This window comes from Puntigrus tetrazona, chromosome 8, assembly GCF_018831695.1.
Source record: "Puntigrus tetrazona isolate hp1 chromosome 8, ASM1883169v1, whole genome shotgun sequence".
Classification (NCBI taxonomy): domain Eukaryota; kingdom Metazoa; phylum Chordata; class Actinopteri; order Cypriniformes; family Cyprinidae; genus Puntigrus; species Puntigrus tetrazona.
Window position 1 is genome coordinate 2,933,940 of NC_056706.1, and position 25,602 is coordinate 2,959,541.

Genomic DNA, 25,602 nt, shown 5'->3' on the forward strand with positions numbered 1-25,602 from the left:
AGCAAGTAATGTATTGCTAAATTTCTCCAATTAATTTTGGTTGAGCTATTCTTTCATGATGATCAGTGACAGCAGAAAATTATTTCAACAGTTTAACAAAGTATATCCACAAGATTCCACATTTAATAAAGTAGAGCCTATAAAATATAAAATAAAACTGGATATGAAATATCCAATATTTCATCAGTAACTTATAACAAGAAGTTTAGAAAAGTAGAAATTACACTGAAATGGGCATTTAAAACAACTTTACAGTCTTTTTTATGTCATTTTCAAGATCTATCATGATTGTATCATGGCCAAATTTCATTTAATAGTTGAAAATGAGGCTGTGAAAGACAGATTTAGTCTTTATGGTGGCACGCACCGCATAAAGGTCCTAGAGTTTTTGTTTACTCGTCTCTCCCAGAATCAGCATGTTGTTAAAAAACAGTTCAATTCACTGAACGCAATGTACTTCTGTCCCAATCTTGCTTGCTTTGCTGTCAAAAAGTAAAAATTTACCCTGACAAAGGTCTATTAAAAATGGAAAGTTACTTTAAAACAACTATTATAGATGAGTTCACTAAACATCCTTTTAATGCGTTTAACATCAATCTAAACGGATGGTTCTGGGACGTGATAAACCCGAAAAAACTGTTTGTTTTATCTTCAGCATCAAGAAGCTTTATTTCATTAAAGCACTGTAGGTATTTTAAGCCACATTTTAAGCTAAAATATATCCATACCGCCTAAAACGATTCTGATAAGTTACAACTGACCCATCAAAAACACTAAAAGAGAGTGACACGAGTTAAAGAGCGTACTGTCTTTCAATCCAACACACAGTTTCCTCACTCACAGCCGGAATAAAAACAGCCATCGTTCCTCATTATGACCCACGATGTCGCTTAAGCGGCTGAAACTCATTCAGTGCTTCTGTGTGTTCGAGTGCCATTCACCAGCTCAGGAATCAGAGTTGTACTTCCAGACGGCAAACTCTCCGTTATCGCTGCAGGTGGCCAGCAGGCCCGCCTCCTTCGGGTTCCAGGACACACAGTTGACGTCCTGACTGTGGGCTTTGGGCACGTGAGCTGACATGTTGAAGATGGGCTGCTCTGGGTCAGCAGTGGGGTCTTCTCTGAAGACGCGAACTCCATCGTCGCCACACGCTGTGGCCAGGGCACCGGTCAGACGACACCTGAAGAAAAATTACATGAATTGTTCTGAACTCCGAGCCAATGACAGGGAGAGCTGTACATAAATATAAAAAAAAAATGGCAACACTTTACAAACTATATTAATTAACATTAACTAACGAGAACAATACTTCTACAGCATCTTAGTTCACGTTCATTTTAGCATTTACTAATGCATTATTAAAACCTGTTATGTTTGTTAACATAAGTTAATGCACCGTGAAATAATAATAAATGCAGTATTCATTGTTGGTTCAGGTTAACACATTAACCTCATCGTAAGCGAAAATATCGAAAATAATACAGTGGGATTTGAAGGGTTAAGATTTAAAGTGCATCTTACCATGCGACATCATATACCGTTCTTCCATGGAATCCAGACAAGGTACACACACACTTCCAGGACTCATCTGACGAACCTGCGTCAGAACCACCATCACAGCCGAGCCAAATACACACTTAAAAAGCTGCACGCGAGAAACGTTTTGAAATCCCCGCGCTCACCGTCTCCAGGCGTCGACTCCTTCCAGATCTTCACGGTGCGGTCATCGCTACACGACGCCAATCTCCGTCCTTCAGGGTCAAAGGCCAGACTCCAAACGGTGGACTCGTGACCCTCCAGCGTGGCTCTACACTCCCAGTCATCATCCTCCTCTTTATAAATGCACACTTTGTTGTCGTAACTGGCTGATGCGAGAAGCTGCGAAAGAAAGGTACGGGAAAGCATTAGTTACACGTTAATAACGCGAGTGCTGGAAAATCATCAAATATAATAAACATTGTACCTCCTGTGTCGGGTGCCAGACCACATGCTTCACGTCCTGCGTGTGTGAATTCACAACACTTACACACTCATATTCATCCTCCTCGTCCACTAGAAGGAAAACAAAGGGTTTAACACAAATCATAGTTACTGTAAGGAACGTCACTACGAGAAAAAATACAGTTTCTTCATGCATTGATTAATTTAGAGATTTTTGGGCTTTTTACTCGCATAACTTTCAGACTAGTGGAAAGAAAACATCCAAAATACACATTTAAGTGTTCATTTTGTTACATTTTATCTATTTATTACAATTAGTGCTGTCAAACAATTAATCGTTATTAAAAAAAAAAAGTTTACATAATATGTGTGTACTGTGTATATTTGTTATGTATACATAAATACTCAGGCATGAACACATTTAAGTAAAAATATGTTTTTATAATAAATATATTTATGTATAATGTGTATTTATACATACATAATAAATATACAAAGTGCACATATATAATAAAAAACAAACATTTTGAATATGATTAACCAAGACTAATTGCTTTGATAATTTTCATAAATTTATTTAAAAGAATTAACCACACACACTGAGCCAGAAATCTCCATTTTAGTAGAACTCACATGGACAGAACTTTACAGTTTTATTTCAATTATTGCAATCGTATCTTTTATTCCAATTTGCCTGATTTATAACGTGGTGAAAAATATTTTTATTCCAGGCTGCTGACAGTATTTTCTGATTTCTGAACGAATAAATTAGATATGCAATTTTCCTTTTGTAAAACCTTTGACTGCAATGTATCATTAAATGAAATAAGAATTTGGCTTTGTCTAAAGTTCAGATTTCTGTATGCAAATACTATACGCATATTTTTATTTTATTTAAACAACCTATTTTTATTTTATTTAAACAACCTTCCCAAATGTACTTAAATGTACTCCTCATGAATCAACTGGGGAATTACGATGATACAAAAAACAAAATTAAGTCAAAGTCTAACCTTAAAAATGTTAATTTCTTATTACGAACAATTCATTAGTGCATTTTTGCTATTTATGACTTCCTGATGTACCTTCCCAGATCCAAACACTTTTGTCTCTGCTGCAGGTGGCCAGCAAGTTTCCAGACGGAGCCCAGGCCACACACTTGACCTCGTTCTCATGACCTTCTAGCACTGTCAGGGACTGCAAACACAGATGACGGTCATGTCAGTCCCACAAGATGTTAACAATGTCACTTCTTTCGGTTTGTAAGGGTCTGAAGCTACGCTTATGCAAAAACGAACCTCAAAGTCATCATTCGTCTTCTTCCAGATGCACGTTGTGGCATCAAAGCTGGCGGATGCCAGATATTTCCCGCAGGGAGACCAGGCCACCTTCCTGACCGTACGCTGGTGTCCATCAGCCAGGACACACTTACATTCCCAACTGTCCCCTGAGAATAAAGATCAGACACAAACAATCAAAATAATATAATATACTGCCAGTAAAAATATGGAATAATAAAAAAAAAATTGTGGTCAACATGGCTGTTTTTATCCAGGGAAAAACACCAATATTGTAAAATATTATTATAATTTAAAAGAACAGTTTTCTATATAAATATATTTAAAAATGTAATTTATTTCTATGATGACAAAGCTGATTTTTCAGCAGCCATTATTCTAGAAAAGCTTTTCTGTCATGCGAATACATTAATATTAAACTATATTTATAACAAAAGGATATTTTAGAGTGCGATAACATTTAAAAAAAATTTTAAAAATTATTGCTTTAATAATTTTCATTAATTTATTTGAAGAATTAATTAGCCTTGGCTTGACGGCATTCAAAAACATTGAAGAATATGAATTACAATAAAAATGAATTACAATAAATATGAATTACAATAAAGAATGTGAATTACAAGGAATTTTATTAACTCTGTGTTCATGTGTATAAATAAAAATTATGTAAAATACCTACAAAAGTAGGTACCTGTAGTCAGATATCGTCTTGCAAAGACGCGTCAAATAAACAGCAAATAATAAAAGTGTGTAGGGTGTTGCATATTTGCTTTCTGTGCGTCTCTTTTTGTCACGTGACATGCCTCAGCGTTCATACATAACGTGAAGTACACGGTTGAGACGGGTGGTCTGTGGTGTCAAGCACATGTATGTTATATTTTTACCTTCTTTCCCCCAAACTCTAACGGCGCGGTCCCCGCCGCACGACGCGAGCAGCGTTCCCGCGGGGTTCCACGCGACGTACCAGCAGCGCGCGTCCGGGTGCGCGCTCACCCTCTGCAGCAGCTCCAGCGCGCCCTTCATCTCTTATAACTGTACGATTCTTCTAATTATATGACATGCGAGTGTATGACATCCAACGCTATCCTCGCTCGAATGTCACACCGCTTTCAAGACTTCTGTTTATCAGCAGCTTCCCGCTTCCTGTTTCGTGCTTCAGTGGTTTTCCTGTCGATACAAACGCAGGGCAGTGGCGCCACCATCAGGACGGTAGAGAAAGTGTTCATTAACTTAGAAAAATTAAATGCTTGCTTTCTATAAAACTTAATTTTATCCACAAACAATTTTGGTGTTTTTTTGTGATTTTTTTTTGTGTGAAAGATTATATTTATTGTTATCGGTTTTTATTTGTTGTTATATATTGTGATCGGCTTATTTCATTTTATTTTTTCATCAATTTACTTTGAAAAATGTTTATTTCTCTTTCTATTGAAATATAATTGCTATGTATTGTTTGGTCAGCCTTGAATCCCTGGCTTTTCCAGTTTTTTTTTTGTACTTCCTAAGTGTCGAAAATATAGGCTGCTATTAACTTTAAAAATTCAAAATGTATTATTTATTATTATTTTATTAAATTTTGCTTCATAATTATTTTTTATTTATTGCATCAATGTTACAAATATTCATTTATATTTTAGTTTATTACATTTATAAGAGCGAAAGAGTTAAAACAGTGGAATAATCTCCGCGTTAACATACACGCATTGTGAGGAGGAAGATCTTTTTTATTGCAATACTTAAAACAATAAGCATGTTGATAAAATAACATGAACTACGTCAAAACATATGCAAGAACAACAACAATTAAAAATGTATTTAAAAAGTAGTAAAAGGTCCACGAACAAGTAGCACTTCAAATCATTTTAATTTGAAAACTTTTTCAAATTTCTTTTTCTGTTAATGTGTAGAGGTAGTCATGTCATAATCATAAATTCATATTATAAAGTCATATTATATAGTCATAAGTACTTTTTTTTCCTGTATACGGAATAGTTTCGATTCTTCACATTAACGTCGCATACACGTGCGCGAGGACTGACGTCTGCTGAAGGACGCGTCTGATTGGTTCAAGCGGCAACACACAGGAAACGGAAGTCTGGGGCAGGAGAAGCTCTTCGTCTGATGGAGGAAGCGGGCGGACTATTGTTTATGTTTTTTACTGGAAATCGACAATAAAACACGCCAAAATGTGTGCGATATAGCGACGATCAGCGGAATAATTCGAAACCGAACATATTATGTATTTGTTTCATTAAGTTGTTTTTTTTATTTCGGTGGAATTTGAGAAGATTTTAAAGGGTTTTGTGTGTGTTGTGAAGGTGTAAGGCCAGTTCTAATCATAAAGGATCGAATCAGATAAAAAACAGAGGATCTTCAGTTAAAGCAAACAGGTAGATATACTGTTTCAATAAAATTATACTCCTTTATTAATACAAACATACCATATTTTTTTTGTTATGTAACGGGAAGATAAAAAATCCACTATTGTTTATATATATTATATATATTATCCGGTTTTTACGTGGTTATGTTTACTCTGAAAAGCAATTAATAATTTTTAATTAGTTGACATAATAATGATTAAAGTTAGAAACAGGTAGGCTATCTTTAGTGTCGGCATACCAATAGTTTACTGTAATTTATATATTATTAATTATGTAGTTTAATTACAAAATATAATAAAATAAATCACATTTGGATAAAAGCATCTGCTGAATGCATACATGTAAATTACTATTCATTTTAACATTAATTTCTGTACTATTTTATTGATTACACAAAGGTTTGAATGCTTTAATTAATGATCTATAAATCTACATAATCAATCGATAAGTTTCTTAACGTAGTACAAATGTTCTCTTTCTGTTGCAGTTAGCTTGTAGTAATTAATATTACTGAAACACACTTAGTTTCATGTTTTCATGCTTGATTTGGATTTTAATTGTTTGTTTTTGTTTGGTCTTTAGTGCCCGGCGGAGGTAAAACCCCAGATCTGTCCTCTCTCGCTCCAGCATATTTGAGTTTTATTGTTTTAATCAAGGGTTTTTAGAGCTTTTAAGAGCATGTACGCACCCCCGGGAACTGCTGCGCCTGGAAACCGAAGGAGGAGAGGTGGAACGGCTTTACCTAAACAACCGGAGCGGAGTTTAGCATCCGCGCTGCCCGGGGCCCTTTCTATCACCGCACTCTGCACGGCCCTGGCAGAGCCAGCCTGGCTCCGCGTCCATGGAGGAACCTGCCCCAGACAGGAGCTCGGCGTCGCAGATGTCCTGGGATACATAGATGACAAACTGATTGAGGGTTGGTGTCCCAAACTGAGATAGTTGGGGTCTGTAAGGGTTTTAAAAGAAGTCTCTTCAGCTCACCTAAGGCTGCATTTATTTGATCAAAAAATACAATAATATTACTGGTCGATTGATTTTAAAATGCAATTTAATCTTGTGATTCAAAGCTGAATTTTCTGCATTGATTCAGAAATATTTCCCTGCTTAAGAAACTTTTTGCATATCTCACAATTTTGAGTTCTTCAACTCTTAATGAGAAACTGTTTTGTTCATTCTCTCTCTCGCAGATTACTGCATCAACTCTCAGTCCATCCTTCTCTTACGGGTCATTGCTGCTTTCTGTTTCTTGGGCATTCTGTGCAGCCTCACTGCATTTCTGTTGGATGTCTTTGGACCCAAACACCCAGCCCTAAAGATCACACGCAGATACGCTTTTGCTCACATCCTCACAGGTACTCATTCATCAAGGATTTACTTCTTAATATAAATACAGTTATTTTTTGTACCATTAAAGATGTAACCCATCCAAAAATGAAAACGATGCCATCATTTACTCATGAAACCCCAAGCTATTAGACTATAATTATTAAAACTTGAGAGCTTTCTGTTCCTCTATTGAAAATCCTGATTATGAAAAGTAAAAAAAAATAAATTTAAATGGTCAAAGAGGCAAAATAAAAATTGTGGTGTTACTGATAAAAAATTGCTTTTAAATTTCTCATTATGCTATATGTGACCCTAGACCACAAAACCAGCCATGAGTGTAATTTTTTTAATATGATTTATAAATCATCGTTTTCTAAGATATGACAATATTTGGCCTACATACAAGCATTTAAAAATCTAGGGGTGCAAAAAAAAATCATAAAATCTGAGAAATACTAATAAAAACATCTTTAAAGTTTTCCAAATGAAGTTCTTAGCAATGCTAATTCTTTTTGTCAACTTGTTTCAATTATCAATAAATTTTGTATTTCATTTTGGGAACTGAGCTTAAACGCCTCAGATATTAAATAAACATTGCCAAAGTTAACCACAAAAATGGCCTATGCGTGAAATCCCCAATGCCTGATTGAATCCAACATTCGATTATAGCAGCATAAAAAGGGTAGCCATTTTTGCTGGGAGCGCAAAAGCAGGTAAAGGATTGTTAGTATAACGTTTTTTGTGTTGAGCTTTCCCTTTAATGTCTTCATGGCTCTGCGTTGCAGTGCTCCAGTGCGCTACCGTGATTGGCTTCTGCTACTGGGCCTCGGAACTGATTCTGTCCCTGCAGCAGCAGCACAAGAAGTACCACGGCTCGCTCATCTACGTCACTTTTGCCATTAGCTTCTACCTGGTTGCCGGTGCGGGCGGAGCCTCCATTTTAGCCACGGCCGCCAACCTGCTCCGTCACTACCCCACCGAGGAGGAGGAGCAGGCCCTGGAGCTCCTCTCAGAAATGGAGGAGAGCAGTGAAACATACCCAGTTGACTACGACATTGCCAACCAGTTCCAGCCTCCGCCGGCCTACACGCCCTGATCGCCATCCACCGTCACCCCACACGTTCTCTGCCCAACGCCACACCTTTGGCCTTCAGATAAAGCTCACATTTTTTTTTAGGTGCGCCATCAAGAATGAATATTTATTCAGTGTTCCAGACCGCCTATATCCATGCACACGTTTAAGCGAGCGTTTTACTTTTGCAGACAGAGCTTGCGTGCATGGAACAAATCAAAGAGAAAAATTACGGCATTGCTTTTAGAATTCCATACAAATTCATCTTGCAGTAGTTTGCATGTATCTGGCAATAAATACCCACACGGATTTAGAAAAATGAGTATTTTTTGGGCACGCTTTATTGTTGATTAAAGACTCGAAGGGTGCAAAGCATCTTAGCGACATGCTTGTTGAAGATGCATTTACCTGCAGCCTCTGGCATACTAAACTGTGGGGAATTAGTCTTTTTTTTTTCCTTTTCCAAAGGTATCTTTTTCTGTTTCATCACAGGTTTATCTTGTTTTACATTTGAAATGTTGAGCTGCACTTTCGACCTCCTGTTTTTCCAATTTGTCACTTTCCTTTTTATTTTTTTTTTTTATCATGCTATAAAAGAATCTTTTTATTTATATTGATTAATCATTAGTCTGCAGATGCTGCCATGTCCGAACACTTCCCGGATTCATCCCATTGCATTTTAAAATAAATAAATAAACGTAATCAGTTATTGTAATGTTACTTTAACACGCATATATTCACAAATACCCAAGACGGATGGACAAATTATTTATTATTTATTACCCAGTTGAAAATAGAAAGCAGATTTTTCATGTACCTGCAATTTGGAGGCTTTCAGGTTTGCCAACATCACATCGTGAGTGCGTTGTATATTAATTGGATTTGTTTTTTAGTGAAACTGTGTTTGCTGTGTTTTGATAGTAATAGTGTGAGCTATGAACGAGTCTTAACACATTCGATCATGATTGTATCCACGATTCACTTGTCTAGCTTTCGCTCTGGTCTGATTATTTTTGATAAAAATCACTGCATGACATTTGATACTGCACCCGTGTTGGATAAATGGACTGTAATTGTTCAGACTTAACACACGCTGTTCACTTTTGCATACAGTTTTGGTTGTTTTTATAGTAATCTGGTGGTTTTGTGTTCTAGTTTATTTCACGTTTCCTTTCTGTGTTTCATTTGAAATACGTTTACCGACATGGAAAATAAAGAAAAGGAAAAAAAAAAAAATCCAAATAACGTGCGTGAGTGTTTCTTTAATGCGCGCGCCGTGCACGTCGAAATCGATGCGCGCGGTTGTCATAGCAACGTTTGATTCACTCAGGAAGCGACACCTCGCCGGCGTTTCCGCTGAAACCCCGATAAATGACCTTAATTTGAAGAAACGCTCGTTTAAATATCCGCAATTCGCTCAATTATTAATATAGATGGGCTTCTTTTGATCGAATGTTTAGTCGGGGAGGGATGTATGGCGAAAGCTGCTGGAATGTCGATTATGGAAATGAGGTATGTTGTATGCAAATGAAGCTAGTCCCGTATTATATAGCTAAGTTTTCTTTAAAAAAAAGATATAAACTTACATTACAAGTGAGCTGACGTGTGTAGCATTTATTTACTTGTTAGAACGAATAAACAGAATACGTTTTCAGCTTTAAAATGTGCTGCTTTGTCTCATGCGGGGTCCATAATGCGTTTGTAAACGAACAGCATATGTCAGGGATCCGTGCATTAATAATCTAATATGCATCCCAGTAGCACCATGTCCACCAGTAATCTGCCACCCCTGCGTAACCTGCCCAGCTGGACCAGGGTTCGAGATCTGGACCGGGTGAGATACCCCAGACTTCTGTCCAGCGACTGCATGGTCAGATCACCACCCCTGGACATCAAGAGCCCGAAAGCGGCCGCCCAGCCCAGGACGGATGCGCACGGCGCACGCAGCGCATCTCTGGAGAAAGATATTCTGTTCCTCCAACAACAGCATAAAGACACATTGGAGAGGCTGCATGCAGAAATCGAAGATCTGAAGCGTGTTAATAAAGGTCTGCCTTTAGTGCAAATAATGCAGTGTGCACATTTCATTATTAAAAAAATGACCACCTAGGATCCAAAGCACTAGAATAGAGTGAAAACTACCCTAAGAGCAATAGAAGAACACGTTACTCCCGTTTTATAAGTAGTTACAAGGTTGTTACCCCAAAACATTTGAAATACTAAGGCCAAACATAATTAATTACTGATAAAGAAACGCAAGCGCTCAAAAGTTTGCTGATGTCACTTCCTCAAACTTTGACGTAAGAAAGGGGAAATGTGAATCGAAACCTAATAAGGACGAAAATACCGAAAATATAACACTGACATGATATTTTAATTTGCGTTTTAAACGCCACCTCTACGTGTGATGTATTTGAACATTTTAGATGAGCAGTTAAGATATCGGTTAATATGTAAGGAAGATGCTTAAAATTCTTAAAAGCATTTGAAAAAAGTTTTAAGACATTTTTAAGACATTTAAAAAAGTATTTTAAGGAACATTTGTTTGCATTACTTCCATAAACTAGTTAAAGCAATCAAATATTGTCAACATTCAAGTAAAGCACAAATGAAGAATGAGCCGTTTTGATGCACACTGCTATTTTTACACTTGAATATTTACTTCTTTTACAGAATTACAGTATCAGCTGATTATGGAAAATGAAAATTCTCCAAAAGGTAAGCTATGTTTTATCAAGCCTAATTTTTCATAATTATATTCATATTGTACTCATGCAATGATGCACAATTTGCCCTTAAAGACTATTAATGTGTGCAGAGGAAAACTTTCTTTCTTTTGAGCGTTTCTTGTTTTGTTTTATGTTGCAAACTAACATTCAGTGTTACTTTAGATACTCTCCCCATTAATATTTTTAATGTTTAGTCATTTTGTTGTTTTTGCCATTTTTATTAGATGTTAAACCAAAAAATACTTTAAAAAAATCAATTTCTGTATTATTGATCAACTTGAACCGTTTTTATTAATACTGTAAATTTGTTTGCAATATCATATTTTTATAAGTATTTATTTAAATATGTAGATTTTTATTTAGATTTTAAACTTTTATTTATTTATTTGAATAAATAAAATGTATTTAATTTAATTTTTTTTTAATTAGAAAAAAAATTAAAACTAAAAATGTTGCCTTGGCAGCTAGCTGAGATTATTTTGACTTTTTAAAAAATGTATTATTTTAGATCGTGTTTATTTTATTTCAAGAAACGCATTTCTTTATGGTTTAACTGTATTTTAGTTAATTCTAATAAGAACCCTGGTGTGATGCACACAGAGACCATATGGTCCGGCAGTAATTCTTCAAAATCCAGCAGCGATGGCTCAGCCGAGAAGAATTCCCAGAGTGGATTCATCAGGTGCCAAACCTATATAACCCTTGAGTTAGCATTTCTGATTAACTGACCTCGTTTAACCAAGTAAATCACACGTCCTCCTGCTGTGACCCACTCTAGCTCAGAGGAGGTGTCCGAGGGAGGAGGAGGAGGAGGTGGTGCAGTCACGTCTCTGCTGCCTCTCAGGATCACCTGCAGCCCGTCCCAGCAGCCCCGGACCCCGACGCTGGACGAGTGCGAGCTCATCATCCGGCAGCTCTATCACGCCAACACCGCACAGTATCAGGAGGTCAGCACACTTCGCCGCGTCTGTCGTGATTCATGCGTTCATACTTCATGCGCTTCACATCATGCTCCCTCACTCAGCTGCTGCGGATCAAGACGGTCCTCAGAGAAATCACCTCCAAAAACAGATCAGCTGCTGAAGTTTTCTCACTTGCAAGAGCCTCGCTCTGCGACAACAGCAGGTGCTCCGTTATTACGCTTCAATCTCATGGAAACGTCTAGAAATATCCTGGAATAAGAAAGAAACTACATTTAGAATCTCATTAAATCTATTTCAAATCTCATAATTAACATACGTATATGTGTCATTCAGAATATAATTGTAATAGATTTCGTAATAAGACCAATTGGGAGTCTACATTATGGGGATTTTTATAATAATCGCTTAAAAAGTACTACTATTATATTTTTTATAGTACTTAAAAATATATGGTAATTGTAAATATACATAATGTAAACTGTTATTTTAACAGGATTATAAACAGGATTGCAATTAAAATAAATAATATAAATTATTGTTTTTCTTTTGGGTGACATTTTTATATATTTGGCAACAAGAATTATATTTTAATTTTTAGCATTTGCAAAATAAATTATATTTTGCATGAAATCCCATATATATATATATATATATATATATATATATATATATATATATATATATATATATAGAGAGAGAGAGAGAGAGAGAGAGAGAGAGAGAGATTTTTATTATAATTTTTATTATAATTTTGTCCTTTTGTATTGATCATTTAAATCGTAAAGAATAAATGGAGATATACAACCATACAGTGCATACTACTACTATCACTACTACTACTACTAATTAATTATTATTATTATTATTATTATTATTATTATAATAACAACTGAAATATATATAATATAATAATATAATAATATATAATATATATAACATCACTGAAACAGAATGCAAAAAAATACATTATAAAATATATAACAACATAAACATATATTCAGAAACCATGTCTAAAATCATTGTCACATTGAAACGTATGCTTCTTTTTCAGGGGTGAAGTTTTTGAGCATTTTCCACCACTACCTCTCAGACCACTGCCAAAGAAACAGTAGGCTTGCTTTTTTACCACCATCATCATCATCACAGAATACCACAGACAATCCATCATTCTGAAACAGTTTTTGGTCATGTCCTCGCAGGAACCCGAGTCACGCCGGTCAAAGAGAAAGCGTGCTTCTCCCGGCCATCAAACGCAATCTCAGCAGCACCATGTCAGAGCGGCAGAGGAGAGCCCAAGACGTGCACAGACTGCGTCTCAGGAGAGCGGTGAACTCTTAACCGTCCTTTGCAGTGAAGGTTACGCTGCTCCACTTCTGTCTTTGTGCCATTGTGTCTGCCGATTAGAACGTCTTACGGCTCTATCTCTATGAAAAGGCTTAAACACCTCGGTCAGTGTCTCTATAAACCCGTGGTTTGCAATCCTGCTCCTCAGGACCCACGGCTCTGCACATTTCGCACGTTTTGAGTATCTGAAACACTCATTTGAGTTCACTGAGCCCTTTCCCGAATCAGGCGTGTAAATTAGGGAGACCTGTCCCGAGGAACAGTTTTGAAAAACCGCTGCTATAAGCTGAGGGAAGGTCAAAAATATGCATTTTTTTTCTTCCCCAGGGCGACGTAAGGAACGAGTGAATGTCTGTTGATCACATTTGAATCCCCGATGAACTAAATAAGATTCTTTCCAGAGAAGCAGCCAAATGTCAAAGATGAGACGAGAGCTAAGCTGCACGTCCTTCAGCAGGACGATCCGTAAACTCTGAGAGACGCACAACATGCAAACGAAACCCTTCGATCCAATTTCTCGCGCGTGCATGCATGCACATACGCCGACACGTGAATTTCCCCCCGAAGGTCTCAAAAGGTGTTTGTTTGACTTGAGTTTGACAAAGCAGTTTAAATTCTTATTACTGTTAATACTGTTAATCTCTTTAAATAAACGCACCGGCACCACCATTTATGATGTTTCGCATAGTTCTTGAGAGGAATCTGAATCTGTTTTGCGCCAAAGGCCTATTTCTGAACTTAGTGTTTATTTCTTCACTAAAGCTCAGAATGTTTCATCTGTAGTGCACTAGTGTAATCTGGCCTATAGTGTGTCCTGTAGGATCTCTGATGACTACAACCCATTGGATCGGTGCCCGGGCCTCCAGCAGACACCACATAGTATTACTGTGTTTAAGAGCCTTATTAAGTAATGGGTTTTAGAGGGCACTATCTCATTCAATGCAATTCAATCAGATGCTTTAGATGTCTCAAACAGCAAACGATCAACACGTTTCTCTAATTCGGTTTACCCAATAAAACATTTTATTAACACATCGTTTGTAAAGTTGTAATTGTTTGATGAATACCTCAATACGAGACAATGCCTTTTACCTTGATGTTGCACATGGCAGCTAAAACCATAACTAAAACCGCAAAATGTTGAAATAAAATGAAAATAAAAATGACTTGCCAAGGCAACATTTCTCTTTTTAATATAGTATAGTTGTAACTACAGATGAAATGAAAAAAGGATATAAAAACTACATACGAAACCTCCCCCAAAACTACCAAAAGCGCACAATAAAAAGATTAAAAACTGATAAATAAAAAAGCTAAATCAAAATATTACTATAAAATATGCTTTTCCTTACTTATTTTGCCAGTTCTTTTTTATAAGGTTATTAGTTATCCTTGTTTTTTTCTCATTTAGTGTTTTTTGAGCGTTTAGGTAAATGCTATGTGTATATTGTCATGTTTATAAAAAGTTTAAAAAAATTACGATAAACTATTATTATAATTACTACACTAAAAATCTGAGAGCACCAATGAAAAGTTCACTATTAATAATAATAATATGTGTAAAATGTTTTAAATGGAAACTTAAGTGTGGACCCTAGATAGATGTTATATATGTACATTATGTAACTTCTCTAAGTGTATATTTTAGTTTTAGTTATCGTAATTATATATGTTCAAGGAGTAATTAAACGGCCGTGGAGCAGCGAGCGAGGCGACGGGTCAGACGGGTCAGACAGATTGTTTAAGGAGGTAAATGCAGGTAAACGGCCACGGCCACAGCAGAGCATCATTGGCCGGGTGTTGACCAAATGACTTAAGGTAATAAGATAATTGAGGAAGGTATTATTAGATAAGCAATGAAGAAAGGAAAAGGGTTGTTCAGACAAAGTATCTTATCTTCTCAGAAGCGTAGCTTACAGAGTGACGTCTCGCGCACAACATTAGTATAAAAGAGCAGGGCTTCCTCCGCTGCAGGATCGGACACATTCAGTTCAGTCTGCACACTCTCTAGCGGTTGATCTCTGTGTTGTAAACTCAGCAGTGTGATCATGTTGGCATCACGAGTACACCTCGCCAAGCAGGCCGCAGCCATGCTGGTGCGCCAACCCGCCTGCCTGATGCATCATGGGGGAGACTGGGGCAACTGGGGCAACACCAACATTGCTGTGGTAAGCACTGAGCTACTTTCTGGCTGGAAGATGTAATCTCTGTTTGGTTCTGAATATCTAAATGGGTCTGCTTGTGAAGGTTTTCTCAGGCTGCGGTTGGTGGGATGGAACTGACATCCACGAGGCTGCGTAGTAAGTATACAGCAGGATACCATTCCCTATATCATTTTGCTCATTTATCAGCGAACGTAGAATGATCCTTAAAACAAGCACCATTTATAATAAAACCGTACAATAAGGTCTCATTTGTTAACAAACTAATAACGACCGCGTTTATTATCCTTGTTAATGTACATTAACTACTGAAAAAAGTTAGTAGTAAAAGTTGAGATTATTAAAAGCAGTAAAAGTTATACTTAGGCTACATTTAGTTCATGTTAACTACAATAACGCCTTATTGGAAAGTGTTACCACATTTACTTTATAAACCAGTTGTTGCTTTTTACCCTATTTGCAAATAGCTTTGAGCATAAACGTCAGTGAATTTTGTTACATTTCTGACTAAATCGAGTTTTGCAATTGCAAATGCAATTTGCAAAGAGGCAAAAATAGATCTAAGGTGTTGTTTCTTATGAATTGCAAAGGTAAAACAAAAAAAAACACACTTTTGACACTCATATATGCAAATATGTGATTACAGTACAGAAGAACTCTTTCAGTAGCGTCATTCAAAACATGAATATGTCAAAGGCTCATATATTTTTTTATAACATATGGAACTGTTTAGATTATGTAAAGGTTAATGTACAATTTGGTCAGTATCACAAAAACAACTCTGACAGGTTTATTTGAGGTTTTATTTAGAGATAATGACTGGATGACCGCGCATGATCCGTATTACAGGACTAACTGCCAAATAAATAAATACTGATTCGAACTGAAATGCTATTACCTGGGTTACCGGGTTTAGTTCAGCACCTGAGCTTATTTTGACAGCTAAATGTTGTAATCGATCAATCAGAATCAAGTATCCTATTCAACAATGTTGTGTCTCTTTGAAGCACCATGTACCACTTGAGCCGTAATGGAGCACGTTTTCAGATCTTTGCCCCAAACCAGCAGCAAATGCATGTCATGGACCACATGAGGATGCAGCCATCATCAAGTGACAACAGGTAAAATGAAATGAAATATTACATATGCTAACTACACACCTTTCACTCAAATTTTGGAAATACAACTTAAACTAACCATACAAATATCATGTTTTATGGGAACGTCATCAGACGTTTGGATGTGCAGCATGGAATTTTTGAAGTAGCATTACATGACTGCAGTCATAGTTCACGATATACCATATATACCAAACTGTTTCCTCTCTGCAGGAACATGATGATGGAGTCTGCGCGATTCAGCCACGGCCAGGGCATGATGCAGATGAACGACCTGTCCAAACTGGACGTTAACAGCTTTGACGCCGTCATCTTCCCTGGAGGCCACGGAATAGTCAAGAACCTGTGAGAGACAGTCTTTTAGCTGATAAATGCTAATGCAAATATGAATGTTATTGCAAATAAATCAATGCAAATGCATTCCGAAAGTGCATTATCCTGACAGACCAGAAGCACATATAAACCATCAAGAGCCACTGTGGAGTCCATCTGCACATACTTAAACTTTGATGACCCTCAGATTATGTGCAGATTGGCCTATTCACTATTAGTCACCCCAGATCTACTTCTATTCCTGGAGCGAAAATCCTCTTATCATGTTTCACTATTAGCAAACAATTGGTTAAGGCAAATCGGAAATAAAGGTGATGGATGAGACTAATCCACGTCTGAGCCCAATCCGGTTTCAGATTGCCCAATTACACTTTAGCACCTTTAGAAAGTGTAGATCTGAAGTGATAAAGCTCCTTCAAGGTTTCGAGAAGTGCTGGGTTGATTTGAGCAGAATTTGTTTTTTTGTCATGCTAAACTTTTCAGCATTTTTGCTGACTTTCGCATTTGATGAGCAGGTCCACCTTCAGCAAAGACGGCAAAGACTGCAAGCTGAATAATGACGTGGAGAGAATTATGAAGGACTTCCACCGCGCTCGCAAGCCCATTGGGTACAGTATATGACTCTTAAATATTAAAACTGTAAAGATTAAATCCATACGTAAATCCTTGTTTATACTACATAAGGATAGGAGAATGACAGCTATTTAAGATTCTGAACAGTTTTTAGGTCACTAATCATATTAGTAGTTGGTAAAGGGTCAGATTTTCTTACTATTTTTTGCTTCACCTATTAATTTATTGTAGTAATGAAATGCCATTTCATAATTTCCGAGATGACAACACGTGACATTCTACGCTCAATCTAAATTATGGCAACACTATCAACGTCAAACCCCTCACATGCTCCTGAAATTGTAAATTACAACTTGTAAACTCTAAACATTTTGAGAGTTACAACTTGGACCAGTGACAGATGTGAACGTTAATTTTGGCGCGAGTCAGACAACATGGAGTAAAGTGTCACGTGTTGTTATCGGTGCACAATTACGACAATAAACTCACTCACTTAACTGCAGGAGGCTCCGTAGTCGCAGAGATATAGACTGTATACAGTTGCTTTAAGTCAGGAAAATAGTAGCATTTTTATTATAAACACGATTAATTTTTCAACTGACCTCAGTCCTGTTCTCTCTTTGGCTCAGTCTGTCCAGCATGGCTCCTCTCCTGGCGTGCAGAGTTCTGCCCAATCTTGAAGTCACGATGGGCTACGAGCGGGACGAGAGCAGCCGCTGGGGTCGCTGGCCCAACACCAACATGGTGCAGGCGGTCAAGAGCATGGGGGCCCGTCACAACAACCGTGAACCTTACATATCCTTTTACTTTCATTTTTATGTCAGACGTATGTCATAAACACCATAAAGTGTGCCTTTAAATTATGCAAAAAGTTACAGCATCTCTAAGCGTACGTGACCTTGGAAAACAAAATCAGTCATATAGGTACGTTTTTTGAAAGTGAGATTTATATATCATTTGAAAGCTGAATACATAAGCGTTCTATTGATTTATGGTTTGTTAAGAGGGTGCAAAAATTGTTAAAATATTGAGAAAATCACCATGTCAGTTCTTAGGAACGCATACTACTAATGCAATTTTTTTTTTTGACATTTACTGTAGATTTATACTTAATATCCTAATGGTTTTTGGCATAAAAAAAATATATATTTTGACCTAAACGATGTATTGTTGGTTATTGCTACAAATATACCTGTGCGACTTATGACTGGTTTTGTGGTCCAGGGTCACATGTGTCAACTAAATGTCATGGCAATATGAAAGCGTGATTTTTCCCTTAACCTCACATCTCACGAGGCCTATGTGGATGAGAAAAACAGGGTGATCAGCACTCCAACCTTCATGTGGGAGACTGACTATCACTACCATTACATCTTCGATGGCATCGGGAACATGGTCAAGCACGTCATGCGTATGACTGCCAAGTGATTCCCATGAGATGCAATCAAGACACCAGAAGGCTTTCACACTTAACTTTAGGTTGACCTGAATCCGCTATTATGTGGACATACAGAGAGTAATAAAGAAAACCATACAGTGCAACACCGGTGTATTATTTATCATTTAGCATAGACCTTTCTCCCACTGCACATACAACCAAACCACATACTTGTTATATATTTGTACACAAGTAAATAACTGTTACCTATCAAAGGACACTAACATATTAGTGGAACATTTTATTTTACAAATCATACAAAAGAGTGACAACATTTTGTAAAAGCAAGAACAGGTATATATATATATATATTTTTTTTTTTTTTACACAAAACTTGTGTAAAAAAAATGTAAAAAAACCTTTAAATGTATTACAAAAATGTACAGCAGCATCTTAAATATAAGATAGATTCATGTTTTCCCAAAACATTCATGAACAGTTGTACAAAATTAAAAAACTAATATAAAACTAAAAAAATATTTACAACACTAAGATCACAGACTGACAAAGAGCCAGAGGTGGATGTCAAGATCTATCAGCATCTATTTTTTTGTTACAGCCCCTTTGAATACCCATTTTAATGTCATTCAGTTTAGTTCTTTGTATTTAAATGAAATGGAAATAGAATAATTATAGAAGAGAACTAGCTGCAAATATGTTTTTCTTTGGGAAAGTTAATAGTAAAGAGGCCAAGTTGTGGGGAGAGTTTGATTAAGGAAAGGAGGCTAAGCTTCTTAACTCAATATTGGCACTGAATCTTTGCTTTAAATTATAACAGAATTTGCGACTTGATCAAAATGAAAATGACAAAGGTTTAAGATTAATTTAGTTGCAAGACATGGTGAAATGGAGCCCAAATATACATATAGTAAACATATACGCAATAGCAACATTCATATACATGCACTCATGTGTATGTAAATTGCAAAAACTTACATTTCAGTTGCTTGAAAGATATTTTCTTGGCTGCAGTATCTGATTGTCAAAGCAGACTTTATGCTATACTGTTGTTTTGGTTCGGCTGTTTGGAGAATGTAAGAACCCTTTGGAAGTACAGTTATATTTCCAGCATGTCCATTATCCATAGCATGTATCAATTTCATTTACAAAATGTGTATCATAACGTTATGATACTTCTAGTTTTTTTTTCTTATTTTCTGTAAAACAGTACTTCTATACCATAACTTTTAGTCTAGAAAGACTGAAGTGCAATCTGGGATTGATGACAACAGATAAATACAAAGTCAACAAAAGACACAGATACAAAAGCTACATTCCATATACTGTACATTTTTCAAGTTTAGAAAAACCAGTAGGAACTGAATGCACCTTATGGCAGCATTATGGCAATGCTCTTTATTCAGCTCCAAGCTTCAAGTCTGGATCCTTTGCCTCAGGATTTGTTAGGTTTTTATTTAAAACCAATTTGTCTTCTTTCTTGGGATGCTCTGGAAATATAAACACAGGGATTGTGGTTAGTTACCAACAAGATAAACCAAATAAAATAAAATAGATTTAGCTATGAATTTAACACTGGAACAAGTAAGGCATTTTATAAACACAACTATTTCTGTTTTTGAGGCCATACGTGAATATATCACTTGCAGAATGTTATATAGTGACACAAACATTTTGCCTATAAAGTGAAGTACTGATAGCCTGAGTTAAAACAAGTTAAATATTTTAAGTCAAAGGCAGAGGTTGGCAGGTTCAGTCCTGGAGATCTGCAGTTCTGCAGAGTTCAGCTCCACGTCTGGAGCTGAACTCTGCAGAACTGCAGATCTTCAGGAACAAACTTGCCTATTCTTGTTCAAAGGAATTAAAAGGAGGTAACGGACCAAGGTAAGGTTCTTAAAGAAGTGCGGAGCTGGAGTCAGAGTCTGGGTCAGGGGGGATGCAGGAATCTTGGGAGCAGGATTGCTGGGCTCTGCGGTACTCCTGAAACTCCTGTCTCAAGGCATTGAAGCGGGCCTCACTGAGGGAACGACTGTACCGGTGCTGAGGAGGCTGGGGTACTAAAGGAGGGCTGATGGAGTACAGGCCTGGGAGGAGAGGAAAGGAGCAGGAGGGGGAATAAAGTGAGGAGGATGGGTAAGGTTAAGTAGGTACAGTTCAAGGGAAATTTTATTTACCATTTGGTGTGGGGAAACAATCAAACATGCTCTAAGAGTTCAAAATTCTTACGTTTACTCTGTAAGTCCTGGAGGCCAGCAGTGGAGCGGGGGCGATCTTGCCTGTACTCCTTGCCTCGCCCAAAGCCTGCTTGTGTCCGCTCCATCTTCATGGCCTCCAGGATGTCGGGATCCACAGAGCATTCCACAGCATCCCATTCGTAACTCTCATCTACTGAGGTATTTCTTCTAAACACACACATATGCAACAATACACAGTGAGACATACAAAATGACAGTGATAGAAATGTGTACAAAACAAAATAAAAAATTTGTAACTGTCTTTGCTGAGGTCTTGCCTCAAGCAATTCTGTATCAGCTTCACCTTTTGGACCTCTGTTTTCTCACATCTTTGTCTGCCCTGTGCATCTCACTCTCCTCTGTGGTCTCTGGCGAGCTGAGTAAGGTTGGGGTGATTGAGAGAGACTGGCGTAGATGCCCATGCCCATACGGTCCCACACTACCCCTTCCACTGCTCTGGCTGGCATAACTGGCTCTGCCCCCATCACCTCTTATATCCCGGTTTTCTGTCTCTGTAAAGCCCCTAGCAGCAGCCATCCCTTTGTCCACCTGTCTCGGAAAGTCTTGCTCTCGTTGAGGGAAGTATGTATGATATGGTGAGGGCCAGCTGTAACCTCTGGGTAGGAAAGGTCTTGGTGGACCCCTTCTGGGTTCTGGAGGATGTAGGTAGTCCACTCTTGCCACTGGTCTGGTAGGGCCAAAATGTCGAGAGGGGTCTTGTGGGACATACTTATGCTGAACTGACCTGAGTGTTTCCTGATAAGACAGAGGCCACCTAGAAGAATCTGGAAAGACTGCTCCCTGTCGACGTGGATCTGATCCCCTCCTGGATAGAAGGGACGATTCTATGTGTTGTGGTGGATCTGGGACTGAGGGACCAGGTGTGTGATAGGGGGGTTGCATGTCAGCTCTTTCAATATGCTGACGTCTCTCTAGACTGTATGTGTTAGGAGGCTGAAAGGGCACTGTTCCTCGCCATGATGGGCCAGACATGGGATAGTAACGTGCAGGAGTACGACCCAAACTGTATGATTTGAGCCTTACGTCTGGATGGGGAAATTCATCTCTGTAACAGGTCTCAGAAATATAAGCTCTCGGATTTTCAAAATGTTCCCATCTAGAACCTAAACTAATGGACTTTTTAAGAAAAGGACGTGGTTGCCCAACTCCAGAGAGTGTCCTACAGGGGCCGATGCTGACTGATTTCTTCATGAAAGGCACTGGAGCCTGATAGATCCTTGAGGATATCATGTTTGTCCTGTCACCCTGAGTCTGAGGTCTTTCATATTGTTCAGATGTAGAATCGGGACATTTGGAAACTATTGCTGCCATGCTTTTAGCAGTGTTAATTAATGTCTGTGCTGGACCACGCTGAGTAAATTGTTGTTTTTGGGAACCTGAACGCTGAGAAAGTAAAGGCTGAGAACTCTGTTCCTTTTCTTTAGACGGTAAGAAGCTTTTATTGCTTGTGTCTGAGGTACCTGATCTATCATAACTTTCTCTCGATTCTAATTGTGAAGATGGTTCAGAAACGGGAATACTTCCAGGTTTATCATGTTCTACAGGAATGTTCAGGGTCCTAAGATCATGAACAGCCCCATTGTGCTGACTAATATTGGTCTCAGAGTGGTCCTGACCATGTTTTTCCCAACTTTTGGGTACAACATCAGGCTCGTCTCTTAACAGTGTCCCTGTTTCTGCCTCGACACTGGGTTGAACGGATTCCGAAGACTCAGTAATTTCTACTGGATCATCTACACTCATTTCAATGAAACCCGGAAGACTCAGGTATTCCAGGATAGTGCTGGTCTGCAGTGGCGACATCCTGGCAGATTGAGGAGCAAGCTTAACTTTCACTGATTCTGACATTCTCGAAAAATTTGACTGATCACTTTCTGCCTCATTTTCCAACAGGGTCAGGGGTGAGATCCGAGTAGGGCTTTCACTGAAGACACATTTGTCACTCTTTCTGGATCGAGCCCTGATACCCTCTTTCTCTTGATCACTGTAAGGCAATATGGAGCTGGAATCATCACTCACAAGAACTTTTTCCTTTGCTCCTGCTTTCTGATGATCATAGGGCAATGTGGAGCATCCTGATGCATTTCGACTCAGTCTGTCTTTTTGAACAACCCTTACTTCCTCCATGTCTGCAACACTTTGAATCCTGGGATTAATGTATTGTAGGTTAGGACCAGTATCTTCTCCTGCCACTACTTGATTCAGCTCGGAAGGTTGAGGACTTAAGCGAGCCGGGGTTGCTGATCTTAATACTGGAGCCTCTTTTTCAATTTTTCTTTCTTGCAACCATCTTTCCTCAACTAAAGTAATGTTGGGCAGCTCCTCTTTTACCAGTTGGTTCTCTGGGTGTCTAGCTCGTGCCCCACTGAGGTTGGTTCTACTGTGAGAGGGTATGTCCCTGGTTGGAGAGAAAAGTGAGAGAGCGGTATATTGTGTGGCTGGTGAAAGAGAAACATCTGCTGCAACTGAATCTTCAACAGTGGCAACAACTTGACGTGTATGAGGATAGAGTGAGCGAGGTGTGTTTCCTTCAGAAAGGCTCTGCACCGGCACCTGGCTGGTGGGGGATGTCACAGGGCTTATGTCCCACTGGATGTATGTGGAAGATAAAGAGGGAAGTCTCTCCATGGGACTGCTAGTGTTGCCAAAATAACAGCCTCTTCTATAGTCAGATACACGCTGGGCCAGGCTGCTTGGTCTAGATTTTTGCCGTAAATGGATGTCTTGTGGCTTCCAAATAGGGTCTTCCGACTCAACACCTGTCCATTTTCTTAAGGGACTTGCAGACTTGGCCCGTCTCTGTTCTTGCTCATGTGCATGTGCCCTTCGGCTAGCCGTGTAGTGTTCTAACTCCCTCTCCATTTGCTCACGTTCCTTCACCAACTTTAAACATTTGCTTAAGTTATCCCTTTCTCTTTCACCATCCAGCTGAGTTATCATAGTGCTGGGCTCTGTCAGCTGGCTGTCTCCATTGATGGGCTGATAACGTGCTTGGTGGAGCAGCCTGTCTCTCTCTAAAGCTCGGGCTCTCCTGGTTAAGCTTGGAAAGATGTCCTCCCTATGACTGGCACTCCGGTATTTTTTCAGTGAGTCACTTGCTCTTTTTTCACTGCAGTCAGAATAAAAGCTGGCCCTTTCCAACAATGCCTCAGAGCAACCCTGCTCATCATCAGAGTAGAAACAGCCATGACGGGAGAAGTTTCTGGCCATTGCCTTTACTCTGCCAGGTGAGTGAGGGGGCCTTTCTGGATCTGGAGAGTCTACTGTCAATACTGAGGGTATGTTTCTCTGTCTATCCCTTTCTGAACTCACAGGATTCAATTGGTTGGTCTCTTTAAAAGATCCATTGTTGTTCCCTGTACCGCTGCCTCTACCAGGGGATTGTGGGAACTCCTTTTTGAGGTTCTTTTTGATGTGGGTTGGTGTGGAGTTTTCTATGTCAGGTTGGATAACGAAACGCCCATCAGGACTTCTTGATATGGATTCAATAACAGATGTAGGGGATGGCGATCCCCCAAAGTGGCTCTCAAACTGGGTGTAGTGTGGAGGTGGAGAGGATGAGGACAGAAGCTGCTTTCTCTGATCCTGGTACTCACTGCGGCTGCCTTTATCAAAAGAGGAACGGTCTGAACGATCGGAAGAGGATGAGTTAGGAAAGAAGTTTAAGGGAGGGCAAAGCTTTAACTTCAGCACACTGTCGGGACTGTCAGAAGCCGAGTGAGCTCTGTGGAAAAAGAACACAGAGAAAATTTAGGGAAAGAAGACAGGAAGGCTTCATCCCTTCAGGTTTCTATTTCAAAAGCCAGTTGTAGTACAGTGACAAAGATGGAGAAGCTTAGGAATGATACATGCACAGCAAAGATGGACACTTACTGTGGAGACGAACTCTTCTGGAAGGCAGAGGGGATATCTGAAACGGTGGGGAGGGTGCATAGTTCATATCATGCCACACATAATGAGTTATAAAATGAAATGACAAAAATAAAAGCAGCCTCAACAAAGATGCCATGCATAACAACACCACTGACAGCTGAGAACAAATACAAGATATCAAATGTCATGTAGCAGTCTTGGAGACATTAAATGTCTATACACTTATAGCGAGTGACTTGGAATAAACTTAATTAGGATTCAATGCATTGCTCACAAAAACATTTGATTATCTAAGACCCATGTATCTGAATGTTGCAGCCCCAAATAACTTTAAGAGCATGCAAAAAGCTTCAAAATGTGTTTATAGTGGTGTAAATTTAGTTATATTCAATGACCCTGTAAACTTCATCACTGCTTTACCATCTCTCTTTTTCCTTCGTCGTTGCTTCCTTCTACTGTTCATAACACAAGCTGTCACCAGAGAGAGCATGATGGCAACAAACAGGAAGCACACGCCTCCAATCACACCAGCCAGCAGGGGCTCAGGAACAAAGGCCAGGAGACTGGGTGCTGCTGGATACATCTCCATACCTTAGGTCACACATTACATATTATCAATTAATAATATAATAATCATTAAGAATGAGACACGTATCCCAAAATTACACCTCTGATTAAACTTTTAATTTCTCATCAAACCAACGCCAAACTTCCAAAATATTAAAAATATTAGAAAAGCCTGAGATTTGTGAAAAATAAATCAAAATACACATTTCTGAGCTAGCCTCACCTTCAGTAGAGATAACAACGGATTCACTGGGCACACTGAACTGTCTTTCCCGGCAAGACAGAAGACGCAGCTCATAGTTTGAATC

General features: G+C 38.5%; 5 protein-coding genes across 6 annotated transcripts in view; 3 read left to right on the forward strand and 2 right to left on the reverse strand.

The window, feature by feature from the left end:
- Nucleotides 1–105: 105 nt before the first annotated feature.
- ciao1 (cytosolic iron-sulfur assembly component 1) lies at nucleotides 106–4,405 on the reverse strand. Its single transcript, XM_043247469.1, has 7 exons — nucleotides 4,124–4,405; nucleotides 3,240–3,388; nucleotides 3,027–3,138; nucleotides 1,964–2,052; nucleotides 1,683–1,878; nucleotides 1,522–1,597; nucleotides 106–1,180 (listed from the first exon to the last, which is right to left on the reverse strand). Exons 1-7 carry the CDS (start codon nucleotides 4,260–4,262, stop codon nucleotides 946–948), a joined length of 996 nt encoding a protein of 331 aa, XP_043103404.1. The 5' UTR covers nucleotides 4,263–4,405; the 3' UTR covers nucleotides 106–945.
- A 918-nt stretch (nucleotides 4,406–5,323) lies between these two features.
- On the forward strand, nucleotides 5,324–9,266 carry tmem127 (transmembrane protein 127). The gene is made up of 4 exons (XM_043246715.1): nucleotides 5,324–5,629; nucleotides 6,206–6,539; nucleotides 6,811–6,975; nucleotides 7,735–9,266. The coding sequence occupies exons 2-4, from the start codon at nucleotides 6,302–6,304 to the stop codon at nucleotides 8,043–8,045; spliced, it is 714 nt and encodes a 237-aa protein (XP_043102650.1). The 5' UTR covers nucleotides 5,324–5,629; nucleotides 6,206–6,301; the 3' UTR covers nucleotides 8,046–9,266.
- A 75-nt stretch (nucleotides 9,267–9,341) lies between these two features.
- LOC122350330 (coiled-coil domain-containing protein 74A) lies at nucleotides 9,342–13,410 on the forward strand. Of its 2 annotated transcripts, XM_043246712.1 has the most exons (9): nucleotides 9,342–9,533; nucleotides 9,780–10,069; nucleotides 10,695–10,739; nucleotides 11,351–11,432; nucleotides 11,529–11,697; nucleotides 11,775–11,875; nucleotides 12,725–12,781; nucleotides 12,873–13,029; nucleotides 13,345–13,410. In XM_043246712.1, exons 1-8 carry the CDS (start codon nucleotides 9,496–9,498, stop codon nucleotides 13,009–13,011), a joined length of 921 nt encoding a protein of 306 aa, XP_043102647.1. In that variant the 5' UTR covers nucleotides 9,342–9,495; the 3' UTR covers nucleotides 13,012–13,029; nucleotides 13,345–13,410. The 2 variants fall into 2 exon arrangements, with proteins under 2 accessions (XP_043102647.1, XP_043102648.1); XM_043246713.1 differs by lacking the exon at nucleotides 13,345–13,410 and having other exon boundaries at nucleotides 9,343–9,533; nucleotides 9,783–10,069; nucleotides 12,873–13,025.
- A 1,640-nt stretch (nucleotides 13,411–15,050) lies between these two features.
- gatd3l (glutamine amidotransferase class 1 domain containing 3, like) lies at nucleotides 15,051–18,745 on the forward strand. The gene is made up of 7 exons (XM_043246714.1): nucleotides 15,051–15,185; nucleotides 15,265–15,317; nucleotides 16,187–16,300; nucleotides 16,511–16,642; nucleotides 17,146–17,238; nucleotides 17,833–17,998; nucleotides 18,497–18,745. Exons 1-7 carry the CDS (start codon nucleotides 15,066–15,068, stop codon nucleotides 18,629–18,631), a joined length of 813 nt encoding a protein of 270 aa, XP_043102649.1. The 5' UTR covers nucleotides 15,051–15,065; the 3' UTR covers nucleotides 18,632–18,745.
- A 48-nt stretch (nucleotides 18,746–18,793) lies between these two features.
- igsf9b (immunoglobulin superfamily, member 9b) overlaps nucleotides 18,794–25,602 on the reverse strand; it is a 40,651-nt gene continuing 33,842 nt past the window's right edge. Inside the window, exons 16-22 of the mRNA XM_043246710.1 lie at nucleotides 25,518–25,602; nucleotides 25,148–25,318; nucleotides 24,728–24,764; nucleotides 21,138–24,578; nucleotides 20,826–21,001; nucleotides 20,480–20,683; nucleotides 18,794–20,089 (exon numbers count right to left, since the gene is read on the reverse strand). Coding sequence (XP_043102645.1) covers nucleotides 20,493–20,683; nucleotides 20,826–21,001; nucleotides 21,138–24,578; nucleotides 24,728–24,764; nucleotides 25,148–25,318; nucleotides 25,518–25,602 — 4,101 coding nt within the window. The 3' untranslated portion in view covers nucleotides 18,794–20,089; nucleotides 20,480–20,492. The remainder of the gene's footprint in view (nucleotides 20,090–20,479; nucleotides 20,684–20,825; nucleotides 21,002–21,137; nucleotides 24,579–24,727; nucleotides 24,765–25,147; nucleotides 25,319–25,517) is intronic.

Excerpts from the sequence above, each read along its gene's own strand:
- tmem127 (XM_043246715.1), top strand. The coding sequence starts at position 6,302 with ATGTACGCACCCCCGGGAACTGCTGCGCCTGGAAACCGAAGGAGGAGA. Across the intron at positions 6,540-6,810 it reads AGATGACAAACTGATTGAGG|ATTACTGCATCAACTCTCAG; the intron begins GTTGGTGTCCCA and ends TCTCTCTCGCAG. Across the intron at positions 6,976-7,734 it reads TTTTGCTCACATCCTCACAG|TGCTCCAGTGCGCTACCGTG; the intron begins GTACTCATTCAT and ends TCTGCGTTGCAG.
- LOC122350330 (XM_043246712.1), top strand. The coding sequence starts at position 9,496 with ATGGCGAAAGCTGCTGGAATGTCGATTATGGAAATGAG. Across the intron at positions 9,534-9,779 it reads ATGTCGATTATGGAAATGAG|TAGCACCATGTCCACCAGTA; the intron begins GTATGTTGTATG and ends TATGCATCCCAG. Across the intron at positions 10,740-11,350 it reads AAATGAAAATTCTCCAAAAG|AGACCATATGGTCCGGCAGT; the intron begins GTAAGCTATGTT and ends TGATGCACACAG.
- ciao1 (XM_043247469.1), bottom strand. The coding sequence starts at position 4,262 with ATGAAGGGCGCGCTGGAGCTGCTGCAGAGGGTGAGCGCGCACCCGGAC. Across the intron at positions 3,139-3,239 it reads AGACGAATGATGACTTTGAG|TCCCTGACAGTGCTAGAAGG; the intron begins GTTCGTTTTTGC and ends CTGTGTTTGCAG. Across the intron at positions 1,181-1,521 it reads ACGGTATATGATGTCGCATG|GTGTCGTCTGACCGGTGCCC; the intron begins GTAAGATGCACT and ends ATTTTTCTTCAG.
- gatd3l (XM_043246714.1), top strand. The coding sequence starts at position 15,066 with ATGTTGGCATCACGAGTACACCTCGCCAAGCAGGCCGCAGCCATGCTG. Across the intron at positions 15,318-16,186 it reads GACATCCACGAGGCTGCGTA|CACCATGTACCACTTGAGCC; the intron begins GTAAGTATACAG and ends GTCTCTTTGAAG. Across the intron at positions 17,239-17,832 it reads CGCGCTCGCAAGCCCATTGG|TCTGTCCAGCATGGCTCCTC; the intron begins GTACAGTATATG and ends TCTTTGGCTCAG.